Source organism: Heteronotia binoei, chromosome 12 (assembly GCF_032191835.1).
Source record: "Heteronotia binoei isolate CCM8104 ecotype False Entrance Well chromosome 12, APGP_CSIRO_Hbin_v1, whole genome shotgun sequence".
Lineage (NCBI taxonomy): Eukaryota > Metazoa > Chordata > Lepidosauria > Squamata > Gekkonidae > Heteronotia > Heteronotia binoei.
The window spans coordinates 41,914,371-41,931,425 of NC_083234.1; the positions used below are offsets into that span (position 1 = coordinate 41,914,371).

The window sequence follows — 17,055 nt, forward strand, 5'->3', positions numbered from 1 at the left end:
CTGCAGTTGCCAGTTATTATGAAACCCTCTGGTCAGATCTTATATAAATGACCTTTGCTTGGTCAACTGAGCATTATCTTCTGCTTGCTGGACTTCGCATTCAGGACTAGCTGTGACCCCAGTGCAACTCCTGCATTCCAGAATCAACAACAGAGCACAGGATCCTGGGTTTAGAAACATCCACCTTGGGTCTAGATTTGAGTATGGCTGCCTATGGCTCCAGTCTAGGCTGGCCTAAATCGATCGTGCAGTCAGATGAAGATGTCCATGACTGCTTTTTACTGTCAGCTGCTTCTCAGGGCTTTGAACACTGAATATTTGTTTATAGAAATCCATTAACATTATTGTGCATGAGCATCTTTTTCACTTAGCTGTATTCTTTATTTGAATCACTGAAATTTAGAATCTGGAAAACAGACTTTAGTTGGGTACATCTAAAAATAGGCTTTTAGGTTTCACTGCCTTAAATCACAAGCAGTCTGCTCAAATTCTAGTGCAAATATACTACTAGATAGAGAACACTTCAGACCATACTTGTAGCATTGCTACTCATCGCTCTCAATTTTCTTCCTTTCTTTTTTGCTTCAGGAGTGAGCCTTGACTTGTCCTCTCTGCATGCAAGACTTTTGCAGAAGAGAATTCTGAATCTTTTTCGTCTTCCTCTTCAACATGACATATGTTTGAAATATCTTGCTTTCTTTTATCATTTCATACATGAGTACTGAGTGGTATAAAGAAGAATGAGCCCGCATGAAGGAGGGCAGACTCGTTTAATTATCCATTGGAAGAAACTAGCACTGTGAATCCCTGTCATTTCAAACTGGTAGGTTAGGGTGAGATGAAGTAGCTTAACAAGGCTGCTTGGGAACTATTGTGAATCTGATGTGCTCACAGTCTGCTGCTTCCATCCAGTAGTTATGCATACCCAACTCTTTCTCCCACCAACAAGCTTCTGGTGTTGGTTGATACGTTGACTGAGGTCTAGGAAAACTAATGCAGCTTATGATGAAACATTACCACAGACTCCCCTGCTGTTTGCTTAAGAGTTATTTGCTGCCGGTATGTCTTTGACTGTGACTGTACATTTCTTCCCTTCTGGCTGAAGATATTTCTTTGTCAAGATATGCCCTTCCCAAAAGCCCTCCTATTTGAATTAGAATTAAGCTTACTATCAGCTTAAATTGATTTAGTATTTGATGTATATGGGGCAATTCTAAACAGAGTTGCACCCTTCTGAAATCTGTTGTCTTCAATGGATCTTGTATTCTGACCACGAGTCTCAGTCTCAGCTTTCACTTGGGTCTAGATTTTTTTTTAATTTGATGCATTTGTTAATTGCTTTTCAATTTTAAAAAACCCCTCTGAAAGTGGTTTACAATGTGGAAGGGAACATTAATGTTAGCTAAGAAGAAGACGATGATGACCTTGGATTTGTATCTCGCCCTCCACTCTGAATTTCAGAGTGGCTCACAATCTCCTTTACCTTCCTCCCCCACAACAGACGACACCCTGTGAGGTAGGTGAGACTGAGAGAGTCACAGAAGCTGCCCTTTCAAGGACAGCTCTGTAAAAGCTATGACTGATCCAAGGCCATTCCAGCAGGTGCAAGTGAAGGAGTGGAGAGTCAAACCAGGTTCTCCGAGATAAGAGTTCACACACTTAACCAGTACACCAAATGTTACCATTTCTTAACACTTCTAGTGGAATGATGGTCAGACTGGGAGACCTTGTCTTCCTAGTCCCTCTGAAAGATAATATTGCTTAAGGAGCCACTTGCAGCTTTTATTTATTTATTACACATATCCTGCACTCCCCCTCAAGCTGGCTCAGGGCAGCTCACAAGAGGTCCACAATGAAACATTAATTCCTTTGTGTCTGGAGATTCCATTAATGGGAGGTCACATGGCTTCATATCTCCATTCTCCAGAAAGAGCTGGGTCAAGGGCAGCCCTGCATAGAGTGAGTTGCAGTTGTCCAACCTGGAGGTGACCATTGCATGAATTACTGTGGCTAAGTCATAGTGGGGGAGAGGCAGAGAACCAGTTGCCAGACCAGCTGAAGATGATAAAAGACTGATCTGGCAGCATCCATGACCTGGGCATTCATTGAAAGTGAGGCATCCAGTATCCTCACTGTTGGCTTAGGTACCAATGATGCCCATCAAGAGCTTGGAGATGAATACCCGACCCTATTCCCCCATGGCTCAGATACTCCATCTTTGATGGGTTCAGTTTTAGTCGACTCTGATGCAACCAGCCAGCCACAGCCTCTGATGCTCTAGACAGAACCTCTGGGGCAGAGTCTTGCCGGCTTTCCAACAGATTCAGCTGGGTGTCATCAGCATATTGATGGTACCTCAACCCAGATGGGCAAGGGGCACATATAAATGTTAAACAACATCAGAGAGAGGATTGCCCCTTGTGGAGCACCGCATACCAATGGTAAGAGGGTTTTGAGACCCTCTTCCCCATCACCATGCTCTGTCCCTGACCAGAGAGAAAGGAGACAGCCACTGCAAGACAGTCCCCCTTATCCCCATATTGGCAAGCTTCAAGTGAAAGGGAATGGCTGGGTGGGAAGAGGCCATATCCTCTTGTTTGCTTTGGAAGGTAGTAGAATTCAGAGAGCTGAATCCAGAAATCCAGAGATTCTTGCATGTAGCAGTAACCCATTGCTTGCATGCAGGGATCTCTCTGATGGCACCAATGGTTAGATCCCACCCCCGCTACTTGTGGGGCTGGGGTGGATTTAGCCTTCACCTTCCTAAACTGGTAATAACCATTGCCACTGTTGAATGTCCATGTGGTAAAACAGCACATGTGCCTAGATGTGAGAGACTGGTGGACCAGGAAGCAAGCAGGTAAAAGTGGAGAAAGCAGTCCAGCAGCAGCTCAGACTGAAGATCCAGTCTAGAGTACCCAGGACCAGGTGGAACCTCATTGGCCCTTGTGCCACCTGATCCACATTGAGGTGGTAGCCACAGTAGTGCCTTCAGGCCAGGTGCTGTAGTGTCACTGCACATAGCAGAGACTGAGTCCGCAGTTCCCTCCTCTATCAGTCAGCAATGGTTAGGGCAAAAGACATTTGGGTCCCACTGCAAGAGTCCCCTGTATGGGATATCTCGTCCATATGCCCCAGCTATGGACATTAATGTTCGTAGCTGCAGAACTTAGATGCTTTATGTAAAGTTATCAATACACTTTGCACAGCTTGGACCATCTGATTAGAAGGAAGAAGTAAATAATCAGTTTTAAAATGTCCTTTACCTGGTAATTAGTATCTGTGAAGACTGATCTGCTAATTAATGCTTTAGTGTCTCCTCATACTTTGTTGTTTTCTTTGTTTGTGAATACAGTTTCCAAGCTGCTTTTCCTCAACTATCTACCATCTTGAATGATTTTGCTTGTGGGCAGCTACTTCTGTATGGACCTTTATCTTTTATATAGTTAGAAGTCTAATTTTGTTTGCTTTTGCATTAGTGCAGATTACTCTCCCTGCTCCCCAACTGCACAGAATTAGTAAGGTTTCATTGTCCTGACCTGGTTGAGACTGTATACTGCCCCTCTGGGTAAGATTAAATTATTTTATTAGAAATATTGTACATTCTTGGGGGGGGGGAGAAGTGTCAGCAAAACTGTAGGGTATTGTGCAGTTTGCATTTTAAATAATGTGTTCAAATAGTTTACAAGTGGAGTGAAATCCTCCTTTTTCTTCTGTAGAGAACCATTCTAGTTTCTGGATTAGCTCTCATATTACTTTTCCCTGTGAGTTCTTTGAATGCTTATGTAAGGAAACACTAGAATGGTGATATCAGAGCAGATATGAGTGCAAGACATATATTCGTGTAGCAAATTAGTGTATGGGGAGGGAGCTTAGCCATGTGTCCCCCTGGAAACCCAGACCTAAAAAAATACACATTTGTGACATTAATCTATATTTTATTTTAAAATAAATACATGCATTTGGAGTGCTTTATTTTGAACACTAGATTTTCAGAGGGTTTTTTTGGGTGGGGGGGGTGGGGGTGGAATAAGCAGCATTGTGGCAGATGAAGAATGAGTTGAGTAGAACATCTGAATCAGTGAGGTTACTGCTCAGATGTGCCACTTTGAGGCCCGTAGCCTTGGGTAGATGTTGTTCTCATGGATTTTCATCCACATCAGCCCAACAGAACTGGGGAGCTGTTAGCTGTTTTTGTGCGAGTGTCACAATGATAATTTTCAGCTTATGGACTGCGTTGCACTGTGGTCTCATCTGTCATGCTACCTGCGTTTAAGTACTACCAGTGTTACATTCCCCCCACCGCAATGCCCATGTAAGGAACAGTTTATTAGAAATAATGATCAGAGGACTTGTAGTTGCCGATGATGATAATTGGAAGCATCTACTATGGATGTTGTCCTACAATGGTTTAATGCTGAAAAGATGGGATTGCATCAGCAATAATGTGGTATTCTGCACACAATCAGGCATCCTTGGTACAATTCCACCTTAGTTCTCCTAAGCTCTTGTATCAGCATCTACATTCAATACTTCTGATTATTGTTAGCATTACTGCTGCCATACTTGCACACTACATCATGTGCAACTGATTATTTTCGTCAGTAAAGCACAATCATAAACACTGCAGGGGAATGTTACCACTGATGCTGCTTAGAGTATAATAAATGTATAATCTCCTCTGTATCACAGCACTTAATCGTTTCCTTTAAATAAATGTACTGGTGTATGTGTGTGTATTTAACAGAATATGTGCATTTATATACCAAATAATACCAAAGTTACCCTGGCCTTCAGAAATTGTGTATATGGGAAGCTTTTCTTTTAAGATCTGGATTTTCTTTAAGATCTCTGTATTGTGTCAGAGCTGACTTCAGTGGCTTTAACTTCAGCTCTTTCCCTTTTTTTGTTGACCTGTTTGCTCCTCATTTTAAAGCTTCTGAAGCACCTGCCTTTTTTGTCTAGCTTTGCTTTTATTGCTTTCTAACTTTGCTTCCATCTCAGTCATTTTACAGAACCTGCTCTTGCCAAGATTGCAGGTGATCTCGCTGAAGCTAATGGTCTCCCTGCCCACAGTTCTTCACACTATCCCCATGCCTTTCCTCTTAGTTTCATTGCCTTTGTTCTTGACTAGTTCTGTTTCTTTCTGACAGCTCTTTGACTGTAACCTATTCTGCTCAGATCAACTAGAGGAAGGGTTTTCTTCCTGGGCAGCCTCTTTGTCAAGTGGGCTAGAGGCATCTCATTTCTGCTGTATGAGGCCTAGGAGCTTCATTTTTTAAAACATTGAAAGTTAAGATTCTTATGAACATATCCAACACAGAGAGAGCCAAGTAATGTTCTGGCAAGTATGTCGGATTAGGATCTGGGAGACCAGTTTCAAGTCCCCTCTCTGCCGTGAAAATTTGATGAGTGACCTTGGCCCAATCACTTAATCTCAGCCTAACAAACCTCTCAGGGTTGATGTGAGATTAAAATGGGCAATAGGAGAATGATATATAAGCCACTTTGGGTCTCCACTGGGGAGAATGGCAAGGTATAAATGAAATGAAATAGATACAATGGGTTATGTATGAAATACTAGATTATACAAACTAATTCCATGGGGGTGGAATTACAAAATAATGGCTAGCTCTTAATGTACTGTATTTAATTGCTTTGCCAGAAACCTGCAACAATAACAAATGGTACCACCCTAATTTCAGATTTTTGCCGATATAGAAAAAGCAGTGCTGGGGGGGGGGGGGTGAGATCCTTAATTTCTTAGTTTTTCCTCCCAAACATCCAAGTTGCTTTTGACAGTGTAATTATACACCAGGCAATTGCTTGTTTGTGGAAGATGTGTGATTCATTGTAGTGGAGAATGCCAGCAAAACAAGAAAGGGTTAACAGACTAAAATTACATTAGCCCTGTAGTAGAACAATAAACAGGAAACACTTCAAAAATTAAATTTATACTAAAGCTCCATGGTCAGTTCAGGAGGGTTATGAGTTGCAGGTTAGGTTTATTATGGGTGGCAAAATTATACCCTTGGTTGGAAAACAATGGCGGCATTTGGTTAAGAGGGCAAAAGAAAGGGATGCAAGACGTTCAATGTCTTTTTTTATCCCCCTTTCCCCCTTCTCAGACTATATAGCTGTCTGTGTTGTCTTCCGTAGTGTGGTATTTGCGGGAAGGTGCCCGCGGCTGAAGGAATCTCTGGCAGGTAGTTTTGCCTTGGGATGTTGAAGACCCAAGTTCAACTTCCTGCTCATCTCTGAGGCCTAACCTACTCTGATCTGTGGCTGGTGGATGTAAATATGAATAAATCGGAATTGATTGGGACTCCCTCCCAGTTCTGTTGTCCAATATACTGTGTTTTTTGTAACGAATAGAAGAGTTTGTGTCCAGGCCAGATTGCCTGCCTTCTGCCCTGACTCTTTTTAATTCTGCTCTGCCCCCACCCTGTTTTTTGAGCAGGCTTTCTGAGCTTCTGCACCAAGGTATGAGTTTTATAAGTGTCATGAGTGGGGCTTGGATTAAGCAGCTGAGAAGCTACAGAATAGATGGAGCCAAGGGGAAGGATGGATGACAAAGTGTACATAAATGCCAGAGTGAGTGGAAGCACATATGTGTTTAAGTGTATCCCCTTGTGCATTTAAAGTAAGCAGTGTAGGTTCCTTTCTATTTAATGTTCCACTCCTAGTTCAGCTCATAGACAAGATGGATTGCATTCAAGGGACATATACATTTAAAGCTTGTGTAAAAAGGAGGATTTCAAAGAAGTGCAGCCTCCCCTGTTGTGCTGCAGTGCAGTTACATCTTTGTCAGCTGATTGTGCAGAAAGTGGTATAAACAGGTAAGCAAGGCTGTTCCTGTTGCTGCCATCCCTTCTGCATAGTTGTCAAAGGCACAGGAACCTTGCCAAGAATGTTGAATGGTGCCTTAACTGAAGCAGAAAGTCACTTTGGCTTGGCAAGAATTTGTCAATTTTCCTACTATTGTTTTAGCTGCAATGAATAGAGGATGCATAGGGATCTTCCATGGAAGTTATTTGCTGGATAGTTTGAATCAGTATGAGTCTCACTCTTTAGCTATGTGGCCCCAGCCTTTGCAAACCCCCTCACTCTTTGCCTCTCTGCTGCCAACAGCACAACTTCCTGATCTGCCCCTATAGAGGTCTGAGGATTTCCTGCAAGCCAAAGTGACTTTCTGCTTCAGTTAAGTCACCAGTGCCAATATCAACATTCTTTGCCTGACCCTTCCTCTGAGTAGTTGGAATGTCTGTGAACTACAGTCACAATAAAGCTGCCATGGTAGTTGCTTTCTGGTATAAAGAGAGGGATGTGTATTTTCTAAATAAATACCAGTTGTCTTCATGGATCGTGGGAGGTGGATATCCAGCAATTATTTTAATTCACATACGAATGTGGATGGAACATAATTTGTGTTGGTACGTACTGTGTACACACACATACATATGAATCTGCATCAGAAGACCTCCAGTTGTCACTTATCACAGCTCGTGTCTGGTTTGTAGGTATCCTGCATGCTGGCACTCCAGCAGGTTGGTGTGTGGCTCACCTGCCAAAACTCTGTGTTTACTGGAGACAGGTGAAGTCTAGACACACTCGTAGCCATCACTCTGGCAAGATGCCTTTGTTTTACAAGTAGCTCCTGTGAAGATATGAGTTCGGGTGATGGTTTTGAAGGACTCCTCTTAAGAATAAGAAAAGATGTCAGCTGAGCGAGCCTCCTCCCCCCCTCCCCAACTATTCAAAAATTGTTTGAAGCCATTCATAGCTTTAAACATATAGCTTTCTAATTTTTTCTTCCCATTGCTCCTTATTTAAACATTTGCAAACATTTGTTTCCTTATTGTTGTTATAGGCCACCCTCATCTACTCAGGTCAAGGGAATAGCTTGCTGCTGGAATCTCACTTAGTGATGTAAATAGATAATTCCACAGAATAGAGCAATGGCAGACTTGCACTTTTATCTCATATTTAGCTCTCGGGCTTTGGTACAAACTGTAGTCTTTTTGTCACCCAATTCTTCACTCAAGAACAAGCCTCGAGAGTATGCTGTGTGAAAATGATATTGTATCTGAGAGCAGTTATGCTTTCTTGTTTATATAAATATCTGTGCTGCTTCTCCCCCTTTCTCCTTTCCAGGATTCCGTTCAAGATTGGGCAGCCTAAGAAACAGATTGTACCCAAGACAGTGAGTAAACCAATTCCCCCTTTTTTAGATCCAGTCTTTGATCATATGGCTGATGACTCAAGCCAGCGCATTAACTGATCCCAGTTTTTAATATGTTGTTTGTGTGTGTGGGAGGGGAAAACATGAGTGAGCTGAAATTTGCTTCTGTCTTTGACCACCACTCAGTTCCTATGAATGAGGGGGAGTCTCAGTACCAATTGGATTATTTTGGTATCTGGGAATCTGGTGTGTGTGTGTTTTCCTCCCCCCCACTTCTAAACTTTTCACCCCCTTCCTTTTTGTGTGTGTGGTAGGAGGAGGGGCTCTTCTCACTCTGGCATGGTTTTCCTAGGAGATGGCTGAACATGCTTCCTTCCTTCCTTCTTTCAGCAATGGCTTGTTTGTTCATCTTTTCTGAGCAGATGGAGGAGGGGGAGCGGTTCATATTGCTGAATATAACTGTATCCAAAGGAAGGTTTATTGGAGGAAGCTGAAATGCTTGGTACCCGGGTATGAATTAATTTGAGTTGCAGAGCACTGGCTTCTTTTTAAAAAAATATTTTAAAATGAATTTTTGCAGTTGTCCTGTCCCAAAGTGTTTGAAGCTGGCCACAGCTTTCCTCAGCATCTTTGTGCTCTATGTAAACTGTTGTAGGTTATGTTAGCTGTCCCTGAATTAACCTGCATTTACCTTTCTTTAAAGCATGTGTTCGCAATGATTGGTGTGACAGAGACACTGCATTTGTAACTGTTCTGGCAAACTAATCCCTTGTACAGACTAGTATTCTTTATCCTTCCTGTGGAACACCAACTTAACCACCAGCACTAATGCCTTGGGATATAAGGAGGGGTTACATGGGTGAAAGTCCCCAAGCTATTTTCCTAAGATACTGGGGGGGGGGGGGTGTTCTTTTGATGCCATTTCTTAATAATGAGCCATTGCTACTGGTTATGGCAAGGCTTGGATGTTCCAAAGCAGCAGGTTTTCTGTTACTGCTTCAAATGAGAAGAGCCATTAAATGGGTAAGTGGATGAGTCTCATACATTTGACTTATTTCAATGGGACTCCTATAAGTTTTCTTCCTGTGACCATCCAGAATTCCAGTTTTTCAGGTTCTGTTGGTTCCAGAGTGAGTTAATAGGACTTATTGTTGCTGGTATCACCTCTCTACAAATAATGAAGTAGATAGGTCCCTTTCAGAATGGTTTAAATTTAAGTGACACAATGCCCAGAAGAGGGAATGATCATGGGGGAGAGAACAAGCAGATTCAGTCAAACTTTACTATTGGTTAGGCATTGGGCATTAATAATTGATGTGCAGTTGGTACATGTTGTGGCAAATGTTCTGTATATTAACAGTAAAAGGCTGGTATGCTCAAAGGAAGTCTACTGTAAAATTAATCAAAGCCAATAAAAGCATTTATGCAAAATCCAAGCATACAACTGCATAGTGCCAAATAATGATACTGTATATTAAATTGGCCCTTAGCATTGAAGAGTGAATTTAACTTGATATATATACTCACAGAAATATTTCAACACTTTTTAAACACCAGACTTTAGGTATTGTAGAACTAGCCATCATTGCTTCTGGGATTGTATATAATTCAACTGTTGCATTAATTCTGGCCTTCCTACCTTCAAGCTGATGCTTAAGTTTCTTCACTGTTAAGTTTTTCCATTGTTTACAAAGTTTCCTAGCTTGCTGTTAAAGATTCAGAGATGCTATATTTCTGTAATGGCCAAACAGACGCATTTCCAGGTGGGGAGGAGCCAAGTGATAGATGTTCTCAGTGGTCCCACTGTCTGCACATAATATGACTAGAGTGATGAAGTAGCTGGAGTTCTTTGTGCAGATGGGTGCAGGATCCTGTCAGCAGGCAAGTCTACAGTATACTGTTTCAGGATCTCACATGTAACAGCTGAGTCTGATGTTAATTCTCTTCCTTGAGTTGCTTGAATTTGACATTATTTTTAAAAAGCTTTTGAGAAAGTCCACTATCAAAAGCTTGTTTAGCAATCATGGCATAAGAAGTCCTCATAAATCTGTAACTGATTTAAAAACAGGAAGGAGAGAGTGGGAATATAAGGTCAGTTTTTGCCATGGAGGAAAGAAAGCAATGGTGCCTCTCAGAGACCTCATTATTAAAGATACTGACTTTTATAAAAATAAATGAACGGTATAAGGGTGAGCAGTGAAAACAGCAAAGTTTGCTTATGACTTCCAAACTATTCAAGATGGCAAAATCCCAGTCAAACTGTAAAAAGCTCCACAAAGAATCTTTGTATCCTGCTGAAATGGCCAACAGTTTGACATATTAGGACAGAAAAATCCTTAACTATATATTGTAAACCCCTGAACCATTCAGTGTTTGGAACGTTGCGTAGTTCTGACTCCTTCAAGAACTATCTTGTTCAGAGAAGGGTAGTTAACATGCGAAGGTTGGAGCACCTTCCCTATGAGAAAAGGTACTTTGCACTTGTTAGTTTACAAAAGAGACTGTGAGGTGGAAGCATAAATGTGGTTTATGAAATCAGTTATAATTTGGAGACATTTTTCTCTGCATATAATACTTGGATATGGGATTATCAGTGAAGTGGATTTGAAGCATGTTCATTAGATGAATGCATACTTAATTGATAAAACTCACAAAATGCGATAACAGCCACAAGTTTTGTTTTTAAAAAAAGGATTTCTCTATCAGCAGCTATTAGAAGTGCTAGCTAAATCAAATCTCTGTGTTCAAAGGGAGTGTGTTTGAGTTTCACATACTGACAGATATCTATTGATTTCCTTATCCTTTTGAGTTTCCAGGGTCATTTTGCTGTTTGCTATTTCAAATGGAATACCAGGACTAGATAGATCTTTGCTGTAATCGCCAAGGCAGTTCTTACATACTGAGTCATTTTTAAAAACTCTTCTCTTTAAAAGAAAGTGTCAGGAAATTGTCAGATGGATCTGGATGCTTTGCAGCTTTAAATATTCTGGTTTTTCTTTCCACTGTGGACTGAGGAATTCCATCTGTGCAGGCTTTTCAGGAGCAGCAGCAGCAGAAAGAGGAGGATTTTACAGTTCTGTTTTACAGTTCTGTTGTGTTCCAGATGTTGGCCTCTGGATTCCATTCCAGGAAGTGGGAAGGTGAGGCATCTCTAGGGCTGAATCCAGTGCTGGATCAGAGAGTGGAAGTGGTTTGTTGGAGAAGCTCTCCCACTCGCAAGTTTAGATCGCAAACATACACATGTAAAGAAGCACTTGACAGAGACTATTCAGCTGCCTCTGGAACAGTCTGGCTTCCAAGTGCAGGGAGAGGGAGGGACACTCTAACAAGGGCAACTTCGCTCACTGGACGTTTTTTGATCAGGGTAGAGGGAACGCTCCTCTAACACAAACATGGTTTGGTAGTAGTTGTTCTAAGAGGTGACTGACTTCAGATGGAGGAAACAGTCATATATCAGGTTGCCTGTGTGCTACCAGTCCTCTGAGGAAGGGCAGAGTGTCAAGTCTAGTTTCATGCATCTGAGTCAAAAGAAAGCCCCTGAACAAGAAAGCAGCCAGTGAACTGATCTGATCTCTGCCCTTCAGACCCACTGCTGCAATGCTTTCACCTTAACCTGGCCAAATCCAGTTCCAGACGGAATAATCTCTCCCTCTTCCAGCTGTCATTTGACTGGTAAGGAGGTGGATAGAGATGGAATCTAAGAGCTGGCCTGCTCTGCTGCTCTCTTGTCATGCATGGATCTTGTTGGAGTGGAACTTAAATCTTTACTTGTACCTTTACCTGAAATGTCTGAGTGGAGAATAGCTGACAATAAACATAACAATAAAACAGCATAACAGTAAAAACCAATTACAATATTCAGTCCTACAGAATAATTTAGCAGGACCAGATGGCATAACAATACAATGCAGCAAAACAGCACAGTAGGATAGTCCAGTAGGGGAGGCCAACCGATTTAGTGAATAGATGCCCACCGCCTCACTCAAAAACCTGGCGGAACAGCTCCGTTTTACAGGCCCTACGAAAGGCTAGCAAGACAGGTAGGTCCCGGATCTCCATAGGGAGCTGATTCCACCAGGTTGGAGCCAGGACTGAGAAAGACCTGGCCCTATGTTGCTCCTAAGTAATAGCAAATTTAAGTAAATCCTGGAACTCACTGCCTCTGCAACAGCTTTCAATCTGTCTTCTGGCAAGCCCTGGGATTCATTTGTTGGAAGGTTATTGTGGATTTTTCGATGAGAATATCAGTAATAGCAGAAGTTCTTTGTGAGACGTCTCACTTAACCTATCTTCCCCTGCAATGTGCAGTTGCAGAATAATAATAATAATAGATTTTATTTATATCCCGCCCTCCCCGCCTAGGCAGGCTCAGGGCGGCTAACAACATGTCCATACAACAATTATACAAACTTTTAAAATCAACATTACTCTTAAAAACATTCTGGTTTAAAATTGACAATAAATTAACAATAGGCATTCCAGGTGCTATTCTATCAGTTGGCATGATGGCGAAAGTCACTGAAGCGAATCCCTCAATCATCAATCATTCAATCAGCGATCCGCAAAGGCCATCCTGAAAAGGATGGTCTTGCAGGCCCTGCAGAATTGGTCAGCTTGTTCTTCCCTGCTGACTTCAGTGCTCTCTGGGGCTCGTATGGGGAAAGACGGTCCCTCAGGTAGGCAAGTCCTCGACCATAGCTTGGGGTGTGTTCTGGGGTGCATTCTTGGTTCACACAGAGTAGTGTGAGGTCTCACGGTCTTGGTCTAGGCTCCTCTGTGCCCCCTGGCTCAGGAATTTCTGCAAGACAGGGGGCGTTCCTTAGTAGACCAGTCCCCTGAAAGAAAGAAGTCCCCTGTGGATCTTATGTTTTGCATCATTGTCATTGTTGAGCAGTGCCAAAGCTAGAAGCGTAGCATTTGGTGGAGCAGAACCATGCCCCAGTGCCATTTCCACTTGGGTAATCTAAGAGCCACTTCAGCCATCATGAAATTAAGTTACTGTGTGCACCTTCTGTAGTGGTCATAAACTGTGATATGGAAAGATACCCTCTTTTGAATATGTGGTTTTAACAGAAGATGTTCTTCCCATTTGTCATTGGGGCATTGTGGCATACATATATATCACTTCATATGTAGCACCGTCAAGTGGATGAGGTTTTACTTTATGTTTGGGGTAGAAAATAAATAAGGTCCTTTTTGGCATAAAGCCCTCCAGGGGGCTTAACACAGGGATTTTTGTGGGGGGGGAGAACCAAGATCTGTTTTAAAATGTTATATTTATATGCTGTAACATGCCCTGAGCCCTGCTTGCAGGGGAGGCTGGGATAAAAATCAAATAAAAAATCCATGTAGATGAACAGAACTAGTAAGCAGCAAGACTGAATGATTTTTCTTCTATTAATAGTGCATTGGAAGGTGCCTTGAAAACTTTCTAAGCTGAGAGCTATGGAATGCAAATGTTTCAAATAAATCTACCATTTAAAACTTGAAAAGAAGGATGGAATTCATTTAACACCTCAATAGAGACAGTGATGGCACCAAGCAAGTGCGCCTAGTGAGGGAGCTCCAGAGTTTTTGTGCCATCACAGTGAACACCCTCTCTCTGGTACTCATTGGCCTCCCTACTGAAGGGTCAATTGAGAGGCAGATTCTTGTGAGACAAGGTGGTCTTTTAAATGCTTTATTGTGATCCCATGCTTTACTGTGCCCCCAGAATCTAGGCCTGTGGAGAAGTGAGCACACAAGCGCTCCATGATCCCAGAGAAGGAATAGCTATGTCACAGCCATTGTGCTCCATTTTTCACCATCTAAAAACAGGTAATGTGTATCTGTCCAGATGGATTGTCATAGCTGGGGTTTGAAAGTAATGGTACTGTAGATAGAAATTTGACACAGTTCTTTCCCCCCACCACCTCCTAAAAGGTATTGCTTGGCTCACTTGCTTTGATTGTTCTTGGTTCTGCTGGGCATGCTTTCTGCTCCACACATTCTTACATTCGCTGTCTGCTTTTGGAACATGTAATAGAAGAGACTTTCTGATGGTAACTTCTGTACCTTTATTTAACTGTTGTTAGAAGAGAAGTTAGTTCATATCTGCTCATTAGGTCCAAGATCTGCATTGTGGGACTGTTAATAGGATCTTCACATATTGAATGTGCAGTTTCCATTGTTATAACTTTTTAGCTGATCAAGCTAATCTTGTGCCTGTTGGGGATTAGGAAACTGCATATAGTGGCCAGAAACTGTGTTGTGTTTGTGCTTTTGCTTTTATTTCTCTTTTTTTCAAAAACTTGGGCTCAAGAAATGGCTTTTTGTCAGTTTCAAATAGAGCCAGAGTCCTTAAAATCTCATGCTCTTGCTTGAGATGTATGAGAACTGCCTCTGTGTTGAAGCTGCGACTGGGGAATGTGATTCTATTTTATTCATTTACATGCTTTGCCTTTCTGCTCATTAGGGACCCAAAGCAGTTTACGTTGTTCTTCTCCCATCTGTATTATCATCACAACAACCCTGCAAGTGTTAGGCTGAGAGTGCAGGACTGGCACAAATTTAACACATCAAACTTCCTTGGCCCACTGTAGAGTTGAACCTGGGCCTCCAAGATCGTAGTCTAACATGCCAACCACTACACCACAATGGCTACATAAGATCTCTGTGCCTTGCTCTTAAAATATTTAACAGCTTAAGTCAGGGTAGTGAATGGTTAACTGTTATTTTCTGAATATTTTTCTTGTTTTGAGTGTGTTTGGTTATTTTATTTATTTTTAATATACGTTATTTATAGACCACTTTCCTCCCAGGGACTCAAAGCAAATTACACATAGCAAGCAGCACACCCAAGGAAATGGGACATTCAATAAACAGTGCATTAGGATTGTAGAAATCTGTAACCACCCAAACGAACTGAAGCATAGCCTAAGTATTAACATGACACATTAAGCGGTATGAAAATTAAATAACAGGATCCTAATTACAGGACACAGCAGTAAGTTTGTGAGCCATTTTGCATGGCACAAGCTTATTAGTTGTGCAGAAAATACCTCTTGAATAAATTCAGTTTTGCACAGTTTCCAGAAAGCCAGGTGAGTGGGAGCTTTCCTGACCTTCTCAGACAGACCATTCCATAAGGTGGGAGCCACAGTGGAGAAAGCCTGTGCACGGGCAGTTGTTGGTTTTGCCCATTTGCAGCTTGGCAGAATCCCCTGCTGATATGAGTGAAACTGTCATGGTGGAGCACAGAGGGAGAGGTGGTCCTGCAGATAAGAGGGACCAAAGCTCTGAAGGGCTTTGTATATGATAGCCAGTGCCTTAAACTGAACCCAGGAACAAACCAATGCAGCCAATGGAGTGAGTGTCTGTAGAATGAGAGTAATATGCATTCTCTTCCTAGCTCCTGATAATAGCTGAGCCATGGTTTGGACCAGTTGGAATTTCTGAAGTGATTTTAAGGGAATAACAGCCTACAGTGCATTACAGTAGTCTAGTCTCAGTATTACTGTGGTATGGATCCGGGTTACCAGAACATCCATTGCAAAATAAAGGACCATCTTAAGGGCTAGGGTGAGTTGGTAGAAAGCCTTTGAGTTGTGGGGGGGGGGGGGGGTTGGGTTTTTTTTGCAGCTGCATTAACTTGCTTCTCTGGTAATAAAGCAGGATCCAGTATAACCCCAACGCTTTTAACTGAATCAGCTAGGATCAGCTGAACTTTATCAAAAGTGGAGAGAACAATCCCCTTCAAGACCTTCCCAACCAACCTTACCTGTGTCTTTTCAGGGATTAGTTTAACTTTGTTCAATTTTAGCCAGTTTACCACAGCAGCCAGGCGGCAATTCAAGACCTCTAGTTCAGGGGTGGCCAACGGTAGCTCCAGATGTTTTTTGCCTACAGCTCCCATCAGCCCCAGCCAGCATGGCCAATGGCTGGGGCTGATGGGAGTTGTAGGCAAAAAAAATCTGGAGATCTACTGTTGGCCACCTCTGCTCTACTGCATCACCAGAGATTTGAATAGAGCTAGGTATTGTCAGTATATTGAGTGGCTAAGGAAAACTGCCCTGTATTAGTGACTGATTTATAATCAATTCTAAAGGTTTGTTGTTGTGGTCCTTATGTGATTTTAGCAGCCAGGATGGGCAAGGATCCAGGGAACAAGTGATGACCTTCACAGACCCGAGAATCTGGTCAACATCCATTGTAGAAACTGGGTCAAAATGATCCATAAACAAACCAGCAATGTATTCGTCTTTTCTTCTGGTGTACTTGTGCTACAGCTGACATCCAGATCAGAACTATTCTCAGTATTTTGTCAACAATAAACTTGGCAAAAGTATCACAGCTAATTGTCTGTCCTTGGGACAGTAAAAGTTCAGATTTAGGCATCAGCAGATGCTGAGCTATCTTGAACAGCTGGGATGGAATTGAACTAACTGATGCTATGGTAATAGAGAAGTAACCTTTCTTTGCTGCTATCACCACTTCACAGGTCTTACAATGAGCTCTATAGCATGATCTGTCAGATTCAGTACTGTTGTAGATGTCTCCTAACCCTTTTCAGATCACCAACCTCCATGGTAAACCAGGGGGCTGGGTTGGCAGGGTGGCTGAAGTCAAGGAGAGGCAACCTTGTCAATAGTTTCAAGGAGCTTCATGTTCCACCTTTCCACTGCAGCCGCAGCAGAACACATATTTGGAATCCTAACATTCCCCAGAGCATTCTGTAATCCAGTAGGATTCATGAGCCTCTGTGGCTACTAGATCATTTTAACTGGGCCTCCTCTCACATTGGAACCACATTCCCTCTGGCTTTAAGTAGGTAGTGGTCAGATCATGGTTCAGAACAAATCTACAACCCTGAAGCCAAACTATCTCTCGAAGGC

The 17,055-nt window shown here is 42.2% G+C and overlaps 1 protein-coding gene across 2 annotated transcripts in view; it reads left to right on the top strand.

Annotated features, from left to right (window-relative positions):
• The window catches only part of BIN3 (bridging integrator 3), a 115,722-nt gene that overhangs the window by 25,334 nt on the left and 73,333 nt on the right, over positions 1-17,055 (top strand). For both annotated transcript variants that reach the window (XM_060251658.1, XM_060251659.1), the window contains exon 2: positions 8,155-8,203. In XM_060251658.1, the coding sequence (XP_060107641.1) occupies positions 8,155-8,203 (49 nt within the window). The remainder of the gene's footprint in view (positions 1-8,154; positions 8,204-17,055) is intronic.